At 45.9% G+C, this 18,710-nt stretch overlaps 1 protein-coding gene across 2 annotated transcripts in view; it reads right to left on the reverse strand.

The window, feature by feature from the left end:
- The window catches only part of LOC311135674 (MOB kinase activator 3B-like), a 52,454-nt gene extending 34,151 nt beyond the window's left edge, over window positions 1–18,303 (reverse strand). The window contains exon 1 of one of the 2 annotated variants that reach the window (XR_014613804.1): window positions 18,240–18,303. Coding sequence is in view for 1 of the 2 variants with exons in the window: in XM_084169697.1 (XP_084025823.1) it covers window positions 18,240–18,247 (8 nt within the window). In the remaining variant the exon portion in view is untranslated. The remainder of the gene's footprint in view (window positions 1–18,239) is intronic. The other variant, XM_084169697.1, reaches the window with a different exon arrangement.
- Window positions 18,304–18,710: the final 407 nt, after the last annotated feature.

Consider the following 18,710-nt stretch of genomic DNA (forward strand, 5'->3'; position numbering starts at 1 on the left):
CTGGATCCTGGACTCTTCCCTGACGGACCGCCCCCCAGGTGGTGAGGGTAGGCAACAACACCTCTGCCAAGCTGACCCGCCCTCGACCGGAAGGCCCTACAGAGGGTGGTGCGGACGGCCCAGTGCATCACTGGGCGTGAGCTACCAGCCATCCAGGATGTACATGCCAGGCGCTGTCTGAGAAAGGCCCAAAAATCCAGCCACCTCAGAAATGGACCGTTCTCCATGCTCCCGTCTGGCAGGCGGTACTGGTGCACCAAGGCTCAGACCAACAGACTCCTAAACAGCTTAATGAATTGCCATTACCATTAGTATCTATCTATTTATCCTGCTACTGGTCACTATTTACTTGTTTACGTATATATACTACCATCAGTATATTACCATCAGTATATTACCATCAGTATATTACCATCAGTATTTATATATTCCGCCTATCCCACCTACACTGACACTCTTTGCACACACACACACACACACACACACACACACACACACACACACACACACACACACACACACACACACAAAACCCCCCTGTGCACTCAAAGTAAGCCTATTTGACGGGGAAACTGTGAAGCTGTAGCCTACTGCCTGCCTGTTTGTGTTGATCATCATCCTGTTATTAAAGAATGTGAAACAACGTTATGCCTGTTTGCTGCTTTTCATTTCATTATGCATAGCTGATCTTTTATTTGTTAAATAAAATGGTGTTCATATGGGAGGAATATTATATATATAGGCTATAGCACACTGAATTCTGATCAGTTATGAAAATAAAAAAATTCATTTGGAAGTTTTAAGACCGTCACCTGACTATAGAAATGGAAACATTGTGATTTTAGAGACACGATGTAACAATAGCCTCTGATTAAGGGGACTACAGTCCATCTGTTCCTGGGCTTTCATCATCATCAGCCTATTCACATCATTCAAATTCAATCAAGTCACATGCACAATTCGATTGCCCACCATTCATTCATTCATTGACATCAGGGAGGAGAGACATATTGGGTCTAAAAACAATAGACTATAATGTAATGGTCCCGAACAGTGAAAATCAAGTTGTTCATCAAATTGGATTATATTAGGATGAAACCAGTTCAAAGTAGGGTGACCTAAGTATGACAACTGTCTGTAGCTGTTACATTGATAAAGTCTGATCATAAAGTTACTGGTCCCTTCCCCCGTGTCAAACACTTGGATTCAGGAGGCAGGCATTACCAAGGATTTACTTCTGGCTTTATGCAACGTCACATAAAGCCAGAAATGTAATAAACCAATGGTAGCGTCTTATCATCTTAACTCATTTAAATATGTACCGCCTTAAAACCATCCTCACATGTGTGCCTTCGCCTTGCTTTGTTTACAAGACCAAAGATACTGGTAACCTTTCATCTGTGGTGTGACGGTTAGATAATGGTAACCTTTCATCTGTGGTGTGACTGTTAGATACTGGTAACCTTTCATCTGTGGTGTGACTGTTAGATACTGGTAACCTTTCATCTGTGGTGTGACTGTTAGATACTGGTAACCTTTCATCTGTGGTGTGACTGTTAGATACTGGTAACCTTTCATCTGTGGTGTGACTGTTAGATACTGGTAACCTTTCATCTGTGGTGTGACTGTTAGATACTGGTAACCTTTCATCTGTGGTGTGACTGTTAGATACTGGTAACCTTTCATCTGTGGTGTGACTGTTAGATACTGGTAACCTTTCATCTGTGGTGTGACTGTTAGATACTGGTAACCTTTCATCTGTGGTGTGACTGTTAGATACTGGTAACCTTTCATCTGTGGTGTGACTGTTAGATACTGGTAACCTGTCATCTGTGGTGTGACTGTTAGATACTGGTAACCTTTCATCTGTGGTGTGACTGTTAGATACTGGTAACCTGTCATCTGTGGTGTGACTGTTAGATACTGGTAACCTTTCATCTGTGGTGTGACTGTTAGATACTGGTAACCTTTCATCTGTGGTGTGACTGTTAGATACTGGTAACCTTTCATCTGTGGTGTGACTGTTAGATACTGGTAACCTGTCATCTGTGGTGTGACTGTTAGATACTGGTAACCTTTCATCTGTGGTGTGACTGTTAGATACTGGTAACCTTTCATCTGTGGTGTGACTGTTAGATACTGGTAACCTTTCATCTGTGGTGTGACTGTTAGATACTGGTAACCTTTCATCTGTGGTGTGACTGTTAGATACTGGTAACCTTTCATCTGTGGTGTGACTGTTAGATACTGGTAACCTTTCATCTGTGGTGTGACTGTTAGATACTGGTAACCTTTCATCTGTGGTGTGACTGTTAGATACTGGTAACCTTTCATCTGTGGTGTGACTGTTAGATACTGGTAACCTTTCATCTGTGGTGTGACTGTTAGATACTGGTAACCTTTCATCTGTGGTGTGACTGTTAGATACTGGTAACCTTTCATCTGTGGTGTGACTGTTAGATACTGGTAACCTTTCATCTGTGGTGTGACTGTTAGATACTGGTAACCTTTCATCTGTGGTGTGACTGTTAGATACTGGTAACCTTTCATCTGTGGTGTGACTGTTAGATAGCAAGCTACTTACCAGCATGCCAGCAAAAGAATACAGTGTTGTGACTGGATACCATAGGGTAGATTTAAAGTTACATTATTTTCCGAAGAATGAAGACATCTGACAGCAGTGGCTGTTTTTCAATTCAGCTGGAAAGGCCGCACTGGAAATTACCATCAGGTCACGCGTGTGTAGTGCATATTTCCAGTGAAGTTGATCTATCAGTTGGGGAGAACATTCTATGGGTCTTGCCAGGAAGGTAATCCTGAAGACAGATGCTGTACCTTCATTGACAGTGGATCTTGCAAGCGCTGCCTCCTGAGGTTGAAGTGGCGCTGTTGTGCCTTATTCACCATACTGTCAGTGTGAAGGGACCGTATCAGGTCGTCAGTGATGTGCACGCCGACGAACTTGAAGCTTTTGAAGCTCTCCTTTCTGTCTCCTTTAGTCCACGATCAGCTCCTTAATTTGATTGACATTGAGGGAGAGGTTATTTCCTGGCACCATTCCGCCAGGTCTCTCACCTCCTCCCTGTAGGCTGTTATCTCGTTATTGTTTGTAATCACTGATGTGTCGTCTGCAAACGTGATGATTGACTTGGAGACGTGCTGAGCATGCACCCCTGTGGGGCCCCCCGTGTTGAGGATCACCATGGCGGAGGTGTAATTGCCTACCTTCACCACTTGGGGGCGGCCCGTCAGGAAGTCTAGGACCCAGTTGCACAGGGAGGGGTTCAGACCCAGGGCCCCGAGCTTAATGATGAGCTTGGAGGGTACTATGGTGTTGAAGGCTGAGCTGTAGTCAATGAACAGCATTCTTACATAGGTATTCCTCTTGTCCAGGTGGTATAGGGTAGTGTGAAGTGCAATGGCGATTGCATCATCTGTGGATCTATTGTGGCAGTATGCAAATTGAAGTGGGTCTAGGTTGTCGGGTAAGGTGGAGGTGATATGATCCTTAACTAGTCTCTCAAAGCACTTCATGATGACAGAAGTGAGTGCTACAAGGCGATAGTCATTTAGTTCAGTTACCTTCGCTTTCTTGGGTACAGGAACAATGCTGGTCTGCACATGCTCTGAGGACGCGGCTTGGGATGCCGTCTGGGCCGGCAGCCTTGCGAGGGTTAACACTCTTAAATGAATTAGTCACGTCGGCCACGGAGAACGAGAGCACACAGTCCTCATAAGCGTCGGCAGCTCGATGTTGTTTTCCTCGAAGCGGGTGAACAAGGTGTTTATCTAGTCTGGGCGCGAGGCGTCTGTGTCCACGACGTGGCTGGCGTTCCCTTTATAATCCGTGACTGTCTGGAGTCCCTGCCACATACGTCTCGTGTCTGAGCCGTTGAATTGGGACTCCACTTTGTCCCTGTACTGTAGTTTTGCCTCTAATTGCCTTACGGAGGTCATAGCTGGTCTGTTTGTACATGTTCATGTTCCCAGTCACCTTGGCATGGTTAAATGCGGTGGTTTGCGCTTTCAGTTTTGCGCGAATGTTGCCATCTATCCATTGTTTTTGGTTTGGGTAAGTTCTAATCATTACAGTGGGAACAACATCCTCTATGGACTTCCTGATGAACCCAGTGACTGAGTCAGTGTATACGTCGATACTATTCCCAGAGGCGACCCAGAACATTTCCCAGTCTGCATAACCAAAACAATCTTGAAACATAGAGATTCCGATTGGTCAGACAAATGTTGAACAGTCCTTAGCATGGGTGCTTCTTGTTGAAGTGTCTGCTTATAGGTGGGGAGGAGCAGAATGGAGGCGTGATCTGATTTGCCGAAGGGAGGGCGGAGGAGGGCGTTGTATCTGTCCCATAAGGAAGAGTAGTGATCCAGAGTTTGTGACGTGAACGCAGCACAGGAGATGTGTTGATAGAATTTATGTAGTGATTTCCACAGATTTCCTTTATTAAAGTCCCCAGCTACAATAAATGCGGCTTCAGGATATGTGGTTTCCAGTTTGCACATAGTCCAGTGTAGTTCCTTGAGAGCCGTCGCAGTGTCGGCTTGAGGGGGGGAATGTACACGGCTGTGATGATGAACAAAGAAAATTCTCTCATGAGGTAATATGTTTGGCATTTGATGGTGAAGTATTCCAGATCGGAAGAACAAAAGGACTTGAGTTTCCTGTACGTTACCACAATCACACCATGAGTTGTTATGAAACCCTTCCGCCTTTCTTTTTCCCCCGGAGAGTTCTTTCTTCCTGTCAACGCGATGGATGGAGAACCCCAGTGTCTGAATGGATGGGGGCAATATATCCAGAGAGAGCCATGATTCCGTAAAACAGAGTATGTTACAGTCCCTGATGTCTCTCTGGAAGGAGATCCTCGCCCTGAGCTTGTCTACTTTATTGTCCAGGAACTGAACCTTAGCGAGTAATATACTCGGAACTGGTGGATGGTGTGCACGCCGCCCGAGTCTGACTAGGGCCCCACTTCCTCTTCCTCTGGCTTTGGTGCAGTCCCCGGGATGACTAGAGCTACTTTGGGAAGTTCAAACAAAGGATCAAGGTCAAGGAAGTCTAATTTCTGCTCAAATTCCTGGTGAGTGACCGCTGACCTAAAGTTATTTTTCAGCTGTAGGTAATTTTACATTTACATTTTTAGTCATTTAGCAGACGCTCTTATCCAGAGCGACTTACAGTTAGTGAATACATTTTTTTTTTTTATACTGGCCCCCCGTGGGAATCGAACCCACAACCCTGCAAACACCATGCTCTATCAACTGAGCTACATCCCTGCCGGCCATTCCCTCCCCTACCCTGGACGACTTGTGCACCGCCCATGAGTCTCCCGGTCGCGGCCGGCTGCGACAGAGCCTGTATTCGAACCAGGATCTCTAGTGGCACAGTTAGCACTGCGATGCAGTGCCTTAGACCACTGCGCCACTCAGGAGCACAACATAAGAAACATTCTGAGCAAATAACGTTAGAAATAATACCCAAAAAAAACAGAAATACTGTAAAGTTGGCTAGAAACGGGGCAACCGTGTCTGTCCAGTGTGAGAGGCCTGACAAGGAGGAGGCCATAGCTGGATTTGTCTACCACTTCAAGCCAAGTGGGTGACTGAAGTCAAGTGGGTGACTGAAGCCAAGTGGGTGACTGAAGCCTGCTTGATTGAAGCGGGGTACGTGTCCCCCTCCTCTCCCCCTCCCCTCCCATCCATCACGGGTCTGCCTCCTCCCCCGCTTCCCTCCCATCAATCTCTGTAGTTGGTTACATTTCCTAAAGCCTAAGTAATTCACTTTTACCTGATATGATATCACATTTTGTTACTTGAATTGTTTTTTCAAGCATTCGGACGGGAGATGAGTGTTACAAATTGTATGAACCAATGGGTCCTGCAGACTGTAGGGCGGCTGGGTGCCTGTATTAGGCTTATGGCTCGAATTTGTTTTGTCAAATGACGTCTCACCATTATTTCTCACCTTTATTATGTTGATCAATATCTTGGCTATGCTGGCCTATTGTAAATGATCAAATAAATGTCTGATCAATACACACAATTCTGAACATATTGGCATTTATAATGATAATGCAAAGGCACCAATAAATTGTCCAGTCCACTTATTTTGTGCTGTTTTCATGTACATTCCCATATGTCTAATCTTCTAAGGTGACTCTGGCTTTACTAATTCTGGTGAAGAAGTGTATCAGTGAACTGTATTCTGTAATTAGTTACAAAACAACAGAAATGAAATTGTGCATTGCTGCTGTTTGTCTGATATCCAACAGTCCACGATCTACTCTGTTGACCACGAGAGCAATTTGCAGAGAACATGGGTTAAAGCATACTACTTAGGCTCGGAATGACATGGGGTCCATCGTTTACCTTGTTACCTGGCAACGACCACAAGGGTGTTTCATAGAGCTGTCAGTCAAGGCGAGCTCATGAATATAAGCCCCCCCCCCCCCCCCTGCCAACTCCGTTCTTTCAGGATTCCTGATAGTTAAGAGATGATTAACCTGATTACCAGATCCTTTTGTTTATTAGCCCACCAGGCAACTCATTTGTTGTCATTCTAAAACCTGAATAATGGAAAGGAAAATACCGATGGATGTTGCGCAATAGCTTCCACAATTGCGCTCAGTGGACTAGGTGTCCAATACGACGCACATAAACACAGGAAATCATTACCTTGATGGCTTTTTACTAAAAACCTGCTGTAAATAAAGCAGACAGTAGCACTTTTAAATCACTTGACTGTCATTCAGAAAACGAATCAGCTGACAATAGACCTATCACAGTAAGTAGGCGGTTAGCCTATGCATAATTATTAAAGAACCACGACGAATCAAGTTCATGTGAATCATTCGGTTAGCGTAGGCTATAGACGCATTCGATTTTGCAATCGCATACATAATTTTTGTGATGTGAACATTGACCGCTGATAAATGTTTGTCAGTCGCCCGTTTAGCGCAGCCTCAGAAAATTGATCATCAGGTTTTTAATGGGTTTATTATTGTTTTCAAATGATTGATTAGAATCAAGCTTTCACAACGTTCCCACCTAGATAAACTATTCAATCAGCACACAGTCTGGACACTTTCCTACCTGTGCAGGTCAGTCACATTTCCGTTTCCAATTTTCATATCGAAAAAATTCCAATTGATTCAGACTTTCCATATTAGTGCCGATCACTAGTAGCCTAATAATATTCCTCCAATCTATGGAGAGATATTCAGCATGTCGATTTTTTTGTTTCTTCTATTGAGCATTGCCATGTAGGTTTATTTGTTTATTTATTAGTAGGTTAACATATTAGATTTGTCAAGTAATCCGCCAAACACGGTTTTATTTATTCTGTCAACATTGTTGAAACTAGATACAGTGCCTTCAGAAAGTATTCAGACCCCTTGACTTATTCCACAGCCTGTTTCAGCCTGAATATATTTTTTTCTCACCCATCTACACACAATACCCCATAATTACAAAGTGAAAACATGTTTTGTTTTTTAAATGTTTGCAAATATATTGAAAATGAAGTATTCACACCCCTGAGTCAATACATGTTAGAATCACCTTTGGCAGCGATTACAGCTGGCAGCGATTACAAGCGTCCTACTTCCCTTCTACCAACAGACCAGCTGGCACGTGTCTTCACGGTCACCATAACAGCCCTATGCACGGACCAGCTGGCAAGTGTCTTCACGGTCACCATAACAGCCCTATGCACGGACCAGCTGGCAAGTGTCTTCACGGTCACCATAACAGCCCTATGCACGGACCAGCTGCCAAGTGTCTTCACGGTCACCATAACAGCCCTATGCATTGACCAGCTGCCAAGTGTCTTCACGGACACCATAACAGCCCTATGCACGGACCAGCTGGCAAGTGTCTTCACGGTCACCATAACAGCCCTATGCACGGACCAGCTGGCAAGTGTCTTCACGGTCACCATAACAGCCCTATGCACGGACCAGCTGCCAAGTGTCTTCACGGTCACCATAACAGCCCTATGCACGGACCAGCTGCCAAGTGTCTTCACGGTCACCATAACAGCCCTATGCACGGACCAGCTGCCAAGTGTCTTCACGGACATTTTCAATCTCTCCTTGTCCCAGTCTGTAACCCCAACATGTTTCAAGCTGATCACCATAGTCCCTGTTCCCAAGAGCACCAAGGTAACATGTCTAAATGACTATCGCCCCGTAGCACTCACATCTGTAATTATGAAGGGCTCTGAAAGGCTGGTCATGGCTCACATCAGCACCATCATCCCAGACACCTTGGACCCACTCCAATTAGCATACCGTCCCAACAGATCCACAGATGACGCAATCGCAATTGCACTTCACACTGCCCTCTCCCACCTGGACAAGAGGGGAAATAACTATGTGAGAATGCCGTTCATAGACTACAGCTCAGCGTTCAACACCTTAGTCCTCTCTAAGCTCATCACCAAGCTAGGGACCCTTGGACTGAACCCCTCCCTCTGCAACTGGATCCTGGACTTCCTGAAGGGCCGCCCCAGGTGCTGAGGGTAGGCAACATCACCTCCGTCACGCTCAACTCAACCCTCAACACGGGGGCCCCTCAGTGCTTCTTCTCCCTATTCACCTACGACTGTGTGGCCAAGCACGATTCCAACACCATCATTAAGAATTAGCATAATCCCTTGGAAAAAAGTTTTACAGCTGCACCATCGAGAGCGTCTTGACTGGTTTGCATCACCGCTTGGTATGGCAAAAGCACCGCCCTTGACCGCAAAGTGATACAGAGGGTGGTGCGGACAGCCCAGTACATCACTGGGGCCAAGCTCCCTGCCATCCAGGACCTCTATACCAGGCGGTGTCAGAGGAAGGCCCGAAAAATTACCAAAGACTCCAGCCACCCTAGTCATAGACTTTTCACTCTGCTACTGTCTGGCAAACGGTACTGGAGCATCGACTCTCAGACCAACAGGCTCCGAGACAGCTTCTACCCCCCCAAGCCATAAGACTGATAAATAGTCAGACTGCTAAATAGTCAATGAATGGTACCCGAACTATCTGCATGTTAAGTTACAGCCTTATTCTAAAATGAATTAAATTATTTTTTTCCTCATCTATCTACACATAATACCCCATAATGACAAAGCAAAAACGTTTTTTTTTAGAATTGTTTGCCAATTAGTATTTTTTTAATAAAAGAATGAAATATCACATTTACAGAAAAATGAAAACCCTTTAATCAGTGCTTTGTTGAAGCACCTTTGGCAGCGATTACAGCCTCAAGTCTTCTTGGGTATGATGCTACAAACTTGCCACACCTGTATTTGGGGAGTTTCTCCCATTCTTCTCTGCAGATCCTCTCAAGCTCTGTCAGGTTGGATGGGGAGCATCGCTGCACAGCTATTTTCAGGTCTATCCAGAGATGTTTGATCAGATTCAAGTCCGGGCTCTGGCTGGGCCACTCAAGGACATTCAGAGACTTGTCCTGATGCCACTCCTGCATCATCTTGGCTGTGTGCTTAGGGTCATTGTCATGTTGGAAGGTGAACCTTCGCCCTAGTCTGAGGTCCTGAGCACTCTGGAGCAGGTCTTCATCAAGGATCTCTCTGTACTTTGCACCGTTCATCTTTTCCTCGATCCTGACTAGTCTCCCAGTCCCTGCCGCTGAACAACATCCCCACAGCATGATGCTGCCACCACCATGCTTCACCGTAGGGAGGGTGCAAGGTTTCCTCCAGACGTGATGCTTGGCATTCAGGCCAAAGAGTTCAATCTTGGTTTCATCAGACCAAAGAATTTTGTTTCTCATGGTCTGAGAGTCCTTTAGGTGCCTTTTGGCAAACTCCAAGCAGGCTGTCATGTGCCTTTTACTGAGGAGTTGCTTCCGTCTGGCCACTCTACCATAAAGGCCTGATTGGTGGAGTGCTGCAGAGACGGTTGTCCTTCTGGAAGGTTCTCCCATCTCCACAGAGGAACTCTGGAGCTCTGTCACCTCCCTGACCAAGGCCCTTCTCCCCCGATTGCTCAGTTTGGCCGGGCGGCCAGCTCTAGGAAGAGTCTTGGTGGTTCCAAACTTCTTCAATCTAACAATGATGGAGGCCACTGTGCTGTTGGGGACCTTCAATGCTGCAGAAATGTTTTGGTACCCTTCCCCAGATCTGTGCCTCGACACAATCCTGTCTCTGAGTTATACGGACAATTCCTTCGACCTCATGTCTTGGTTTGTGCTCTGACATGCACTGTCAACTGTGGGACCTTATATGTGACCAACCGGCTTGATTCGGTCTTATGTAGCAAAATTTGAAATTGTGTTTTTTACATTGGATAAAAGTAGAGACTCAGAGCTAGAAAATGGTATATCATACACTACAGTTGAGGAATAATGGGAAAGTAATTCTGCTTTGAAAGTTGATAAACTTGTGACCTCACGTTTGAGAAAATGGCCTTTGAATGTTTTGGTACACCTACTGGAGAGCTCTTCTTGGTCTACACCCATTCAGCGTCGTTCACACCCTCTTAAGCTTTAGCCCCACCCATCTCTTTAAGGGTTGATCCGAGCGTTCTGTCCTAACAACAGCAGTCAAGCATCCAAGCTAACTGGCTAACGTTGGCTAGCTTGCTAGTTTTAGGAAAACGTGGTCGCATAAAAAACTGAGGGAGAATTTACCGTAATTCCATTACTAAAGTTTGAATCTGCTTCAGTTCTTCCACTAAATTAGTTTTTTGTACATTTTTCAGTGGAACATTTTAAAAGTAGTCACTGTGCATAGAGTTGAATGGTTTGTTAAACTTTGAAATCAATGATTTTGTTTGGCATACATTTCAAAGTGAAAAAAGTGAGTCAAAGAGTCATTCCGTTACTGTGGAATTGCCCATATCTTAAATGCAGATGGCTTGGACAGTTAAAGGCTATTTACATGAGGAAAAAGGATTTCAATACGCTGAATAGAACAGCCTTATTATTCCCACAGTTAAAGTCCCGCAATAAGAGCTACGAAGCTAATATTTGTGAAAACTCTTAACAGTTCTGTTCTGTGGGTGTCACTGAGTAGGCCGGTACCTATGGATCTTGGGTCCATGAAATGGGGTAAAGATGTTCATTGCAATACAAATGTTCAATACGCACAACAGGATGAATAGTGAGGTGATTTCCCACAGTTAAAGTCCTGCAACAAGAGCTACGATGCTAATATTTGTGTAAATTCTACATCCGTAGGTAAGGCCCTACATTGTAATATAAGTATGCCCCCAGTGCAATCCTGAACTCTATACATCCACAATGCGATATCAACTTAATCAAATTAACTAATCATTGTCTTTGTTGAATTTATATAACAACATTACAACCATGTTTAGCATGATCTACTCCAAATGTGGCACGATTCCACCGTTTTCATCCGTTTTGCATCAGTTTCAATGGAGGACTTTTATTTTGAAGGCGAACCACCGAGTCCACTATTGTTGCTCACCCTAATGGTGCTCAAAAGGGCTACGGAATTGGCCCAGTAGGCTACTTATTTGTTCAATCAATCAATCGCATTTATTTATAAAGGCCTTTTTACATCAGCAGATGTAACAAAGTGCTTATACAGAAACCCAGCCTTAAACCCCAAACAGCAAGCATTTCAGATGTAGAAGCACTGTGGCTAGGAAAAACCTGCTAGAAAGGCAGGAACCAAGGAAGAAACCTAGAGAGGAACCAGGCTCTGAGGGGTGGCCAGTCCTCTTCTGGCTGTGCCGGGTGGAGATTATAAGAGTACATGGCCATTAAGGCCAGATTGTTCTTCAAGATGTTCAAACGTTCATAGATGACCAGCAGGGTCAAATAATAATCACAGTGGTTGTAGAGGTTGCAACAGGTCAGCACCTCAGGAGTACATGTCAGTTGGCTTTTCATAGCCGAGCATTCAGCGGACCCATACTAGTTATATTGTTCAAAATGCTTCAGCACCATGCTCACAAATATTTTTTTAAAACTTTGTTTCAGAGGAGGTTGAACATTGATTTGAAAGGAAGACTCAGTGAAATGACATTGCCACGAGCAGCACCGCAGATATTGAGATGAGTGCGATGCAAGACTTCGCTCTCACACAGTCACACACAGTATCTGCTCATGCACGGGTTCGCGTCACGCCATACCGCTAACGCTGTTCACTAAAACAGCGCAGAAGTTGAGCCTCACGCTTCAACGATCTTAGTTGTTTTGCGGAAATTGACCCACTATGCAGTTTATTTTTTTTGCATTTACGTCATATCGCTGAGTCTGAGTCTACCTTAAAATAGGAACTATGGTGGATTAATTTAAACAGAACAGACATGAGAAACAGATAAACGTATCCTCACACTTCCAGTCAAAATGCAAACGTGTTTTAATTCCGCTCCACGATCTCGCCGTCACGGTTGACAACTCCGTTGTGTCCTCCTCCCAGAGTGTAAGGAACCTTGGCGTGACCCTGGACAACACCCTGTCGTTCGCCGCTAACATCAAAGCGGTGACCCGATCCTGCAGGTTCATGCTCTACAACATTCGCAGAGTACACAGGAAGCGGCACAGGTCCTAATCCAGGCACTTGTCATCTCCCGTCTGGATTACTGCAACTCGCTGTTGGCTGGGCTCCCTGCCTGTGCCATTAAACCCCTACAACTCATCCAGAATGCCGCAGCCCGTCTGGTGTTCAACCTTCCCAAGTTCTCTCACGTCACCCCCCTCCTCCGCACACTCCACTGGCTTCCAGTTGAAGCTCGCATCTGTTACAAGACCATGGTGCTTGCCTATGGAGCAGTGAGGGGAACGGCACCTCCGTACCTTCAGGCTCTGATCAGTCCCTACACCCAAACGAGGGCATTGCGTTCATCCACCTCTGGCCTGCTGGCTCCCCTTCCTCTGCGGAAGCATAGTTCCCGCTCAGCCCAGTCAAAACTGTTCGCTGCTCTGGCACCCCAATGGTGGAACAAGCTCCCTCACGACGCCAGGACAGCGGAGTCACTCACCACCTTCCGGAGACATTTGAAACCCCACCTCTTTAAGGAACACCTGGGATAGGATAAAGTAATCCTTCTACCCCCCCCAAAAAAAAAAAAAAAAAAAAAAAAGTATAATTGTAAAGTGGTTATCCCACTGGCTATAGGGTGAATGCACCAATTTGTAGTCGCTCTGGATAAGAGCGTCTGCTAAATGACGTAAATGTGCCCTTGAGCAAGGCACTTAACCCTAATTGCTCCTGTAAGTCGCTCTGGATAAGAGCGTCTGCTAAATGACTAAAATGTAAATGTAAATGTTGTGCCATCAAACCCCTGCAATTTATCCAGAACGCAGCAGCCCGCCTGGTTTTCAACCTTCCCATGTTCTCTCGTCACACCGCTCCTCTGCACACTCCACTGGCTTCCAGTCAAAGCTCGCATCCACTACAAGACCATGGTGCTTACCTACGGAGCAGCAAGAGGAACTGCCCCTCCTTACCTTCAGGCTATGCTCCAAACCCTACACCCCCAACCCGAGCACTCCGTTCTGCCACCACAGGTCTCTTGGCCCTCCTGCTCAGCCCAGTGGGATCCTGGAGACCAGGAGCTATGAGTTTATGTCGAGCTGCCCTCCAATTCGCTACAACACCACTATTTTATTATAAACCCAGACTAAACGTACACTGGTCCACTAGATTGAGGGCCCATAACCTGTAGGCTAACAGTAGGTTACCTATGGTTACCTATAGCAGGGAATTTAAAGATGCACTACGCAGAAATCACTCTGCCATTTCCTGGTTGATAGAGCATGGCGTTTGCAACGCCAGGGTTGTGGGTTCGATTCCCACGGGGGGCCAGTATAAAAATATATATATATGTATGTCACGCTCTGGCTCCGGGACTTTGTATGTTGAGCCAGGGGGTGTTCGTTGCGTGGTGTTCTGTTTGGTTGGGTTGTTCTATGTGGTTGTATTTCTTTGTTTGGATGAGTGACTCCCAATCAGAGGTAACGAGTGTCAGCTGTTGGCTCGTTGTCTCTGATTGGGAGCCATATTTAAACTGTCTGTTTTCACCTTGTGTTTGTGGGTTTTTGTTCCGTGTTCAGTCAGTGTTACTGTGGACTTCACGATCGTGTTTTGTTTGTACTTGTGCTTTACTAATTAAAGTCATGTTCGTTTCACACGCTGCGCCTTGGTCTACTCCTTCTCGTCAAGACGATCGTGACAGAAAAACCCACCATAACCAGACCAAGCAGCGTGTTCAGGAGCCATCGCTGGCAGATCTCCGTGGCAACCTCGACTGGATCAAGCAGCGTGACGAGGAGAGAGGATGGACGTGGGAGGAGATGATTGCGAGTCTGGCAAGAGGGAGGAGAGACCCCCAGGAAATTTTTAGGGGGGGGCTCACGACGTCGGGGCAGCAGGTGTACGGGTTAGAGCGGTGCAAAGCGTTGGCAGAGAAGGCCGCCAGGTTAGGGGGGCCACTGGGCACAGAGGAGAGGGAAAGTGTGGAGGCACGGCGAGAGGTACTGGGGTGTGTTACCAGTCCGGTCCGGCCCGTTCCTGATCCCTGCGTGGGGCCAGTGGTGTGTGTCCCCAGTACAGCCCGGCCTGTTCCTGCCATTCCCACCAAGTCAGTGGTGTGCGTCGACAGCCCAGCCCGGCCTGTCCCTGCTCCACGCACAAAGCCTACGGTGTGCGTCGCCAACCCAGCCCGGCCTGTCGCTGCTCCACGCACAAAGCCTACGGTGTGCGTCGCCAGCCCAGCCCGGCCTGTCCCTGCTCCACGCACAAAGCCTACGGTGTGCGTCGCCAGCCAAGCCCGGCCTGTCGCTGCTCCACGCACCAAGCCAAGGGGGCGCATCGTCAGCCAGGTCCGGTCTGTTCCTGCCTCACGCGCCAAGCCAGGGGTGCGCGTCGTCAGCCTGGTCCAGCCCGTTCCTGCTACTCGCACCAAGCCAAGGGTGCGAGTCGTCAGCCTGATCCAGCCCATTCCTGCTACTCGCACCAAGCCAAGGATGCGAGTCGTCAGCCTGGTGAGGTCCGTTCCGGCTCCACGCACCAAGCCAAGGGTGCGTATCGTCAGCCAGGTCCGGTCCGTTCCTGCCTCACGCGCCAAGCCAGGGGTGCGCGTCGTCAGGCCGGTGCCTGATCAGGTCAGCTACTCCACTACGGAGTTTGAGCAATCCGCTCCGTCTATGTCCGGTCCAGATCCAGCCAGCGGGGTCAGACCGGACCGGGGGCGCTACGGGGGGATTGTGGAAGGGTGGTGGTCAAGCCCGGAGCCGGAGTCGCCTCCGAGGAGAAATGCCCACCCAGCCCTCCCCTGTTTGGGGTTTTGAGGCGCGGTCGCAGTCCGCGCCTTTAGGGGGGGGGTACTGTCACGCTCTGGCTCCGGGACTTTGTATGTTGAGCCAGGGGGTGTTCGTTGCGTGGTGTTCTGTTTGGTTGGGTTGTTCTATGTGGTTGTATTTCTTTGTTTGGATGAGTGACTCCCAATCAGAGGTAATGAGTGTCAGCTGTTGGCTCGTTGTCTCTGATTGGGAGCCATATTTAAACTGTCTGTTTTCACCTTGTGTTTGTGGGTTTTTGTTCCGTGTTCAGTCAGTGTTACTGTGGACTTCACGATCGTGTTTTGTTTGTACTTGTGCTTTACTAATTAAAGTCATGTTCGTTTCACACGCTGCGCCTTGGTCTACTCCTTCTCGTCAAGACGATCGTGACAATGTATTCACTAACTGTAAGTCGCTCTGGATAAGAGCGTCTGCTAAATGACTTAAATGTAAATGTAAATGTAACTTCAGTTTGTGACAAAACCAAGCAAGTATAGTGTAGAGAATCATTGTACAATCTAAACCGCTGTGCAATATATTTTCCATAAACCAACATATTGTGTTTGAAGCTGGTGTACAAAACTGAAAGTAAAAGATGCCAAAAATGAAACTTAAGAACGGGAAGCATAGAAATTACTCACATAGAACAGATCTACCGCTTCTTAGACTTGCTTTCAACGAGAATGACAGATCTATAACTCACATTTCTGTGAATTTGGTTGGGTCACCCAAAAAGTTACATATTGCAGCTTTAAGCAAACACTGGGTGGGGAGATAGGTATGGTCCTCTGTAGCTCAGCTGGTGACTGTAAGTCGCTTTGGATAAAAGCGTCTGCTAAATGGCATATTATTATTATTATTATAGGTATGTTCCTTGATAGGGTTGGTAAAGCTGATGACTTCTCTGAGTTGAAAGACACAGACTGGCTGGGCAACTTTGCTTTCGGTGTGGACATCTTGGGGCATCTGAACGATCTAAATGTGAAACTGCAGGGAAATTGTGTTTTTGTGCATGAACTGTATTCTAACGTGAAAGCATTCAAGGCCAAACTTATGTTGTTTTCCAGACAAATGAGCAGCCGGTCTCTCGCACATTTTCCGACACTGGCCGCACTGAACGCGCCCACATCGCAGTGCCGCACTGAGACATACAGTAGCACTTTGATCGACCTGCATGCTGAGTTTTCCCGCCGCTTCTCAGACTTCACCAAGATTGAGACTGAGCTGTAGCTTGTATCATGTCTTTCGACAGTGAGAAAACACCACCAGACACACAATTGGAGCTCATCGACATCCAACGTGACAGTGATTTGAAGGAGAAGTACAAAACAGCAACAACAGACCAGTTCTACGGCTCACAGAATGAAACAAAAGTTCCCAAACATTAAAAAGCACGACCAAAGGCTGCATGTTTTATGCTTGAGAACGTGTGTGAACAAACGTTCTCAGTCATGAATTACAACAAATCCCGTCACAGGTCAAATTTAACAAATTACCACTTGTAAGCTGTTCTGAGAATCTCTACATCAAAGATGATACCAGACGTTGATGCCCTTGCCAAGAGAGGTGACCAGACCCATTGTCCACATTAAGACTCGATATAACCGTGACTGGGGTAGGCAAGGATTATGCTTTTTTCATGGTGATGGTTATGCAGTGAGAATTATCCAGCAATGCACTTGGATACAGGGTAATAACTAATCAGTCAGATTTGGGCTGAGCTGATTGGATAACTGTAAATACGGCTCACAATGGAGATGAGAATTGTTCCTTAAAAACAGACCATTCCAGATGAAACGGATGCTCTCACCGTATGTTTCACTCAAATTCTAGAATATGTTTTTTTATACACATCTGCTGTTACATTTTGCATGTCTCCAGTCATATATATATATATATATATATATATATATATATATATATATATATATATATATAAGTTTGCATATTGTGACTAAGTTTGATTGTACTTCACAACGGTAGAGATGCAGGATCGGTGTGTGTTTGACTGTGTCTGTGATGTTATAAATTATATCAATTTTGTGAAAAACGTGTTCACAAGAAAACAAGGGTAGAGATAGTACAAGGGTAGAATTGTTCTGCAAGCACACGTACCCATTCAGTACACTAGTAGTTGCGTGTCAACGTGAAAACGAATAAAGGCTTCACATGTTTTGTCACGCATATAGTATGTGGCCCTTCACTTGGTTTCAAAAACTCAATGTGGCCCTTGAGCCAAAATGTTTTCCCACCCCTGATATAGAGGCTAGTGTATCCTCCCAAGCCTCTATATGGTGAACAGTAGTCTAAGATATATGGTAGACACTAGCCTCTATATTGTGAACAGTAGTCTACTTCATTGGACGTATACATAAAACACCATACCATTACGAACAGATTAGTAAATGAACCGTACGTTTAGACTAGCTGTTACCGACTCTCTATTCAAGGTGTTGGCACACGCAGGGGATTGAGGATAACATGGTAGCGAATTGTAAGGGCAGCCTTTAGGGACTGATGTTCGCCACCAATAGTTCACTACCGGTGTCCTGACAACGCACCACGGCGGTTAGAATGGTAACCTATTGCATTGCTCTGTATAGTGTAAAAAAAGTTGTCTTATACAATTTTAATAATCATTAGACTGATAAGCGTTACACGGACCCCTACCTAAAGCCCAAAATTACAGAAAATAAAACTCGCAAATGTATGAATAAATCGAGGCCATGCAGAATAAAAATATTTTAAAAATCGAAGACGTTTAGCCTACCTACTCAAACCCCAAACAGTTACGAAAGTTGAAACATTGTTAGCCTTACGTCAAAGTAACGCTATGCTTGGATGACCAGGGTATAAACTCATATATATATATAAGACCCTTTAAAGTGCTATTTAAAAACATTTAACATGAAATTACAAACATATAACATGCCTATTTTAGTGCGTATCGTTCTTACCTGAACATTAGTTAGCTATATCCAACCATTACGCTCTCCTGCCGTCGTTCGACTAGAATTCCTCTATCCCGCTCAGACGTCACCTTTTTCTTTATTAGCGGACCGCCGGAGGCGCACTCCAATACTCCAATACTCCAACACTCAGACACTCAGACACTCAGACACTCAGACACTCAGACACTCAGACACTCCAACACTCCAATACTCAGACACTCAGACACTCCAACACTCAGACACTCAGACACTCCAACACTCCAACACTCCGACACTCCAACACTCCAACACTCAGACACTCAGACACTCCAACACTCAGACACTCAGACACTCCAACACTCCGACACTCCAACACTCCAACACTCAGACACTCAGACACTCCAACACTCCGACACTCCAACACTCCAATACTCCAACACTCAGACACTCCAACACTCCGACACTCCAACACTCCAACACTCAGACACTCAGACACTC

Source organism: Coregonus lavaretus (genome assembly GCF_964263955.1).
Source record: "Coregonus lavaretus genome assembly, chromosome: 10".
Classification (NCBI taxonomy): domain Eukaryota; kingdom Metazoa; phylum Chordata; class Actinopteri; order Salmoniformes; family Salmonidae; genus Coregonus; species Coregonus lavaretus.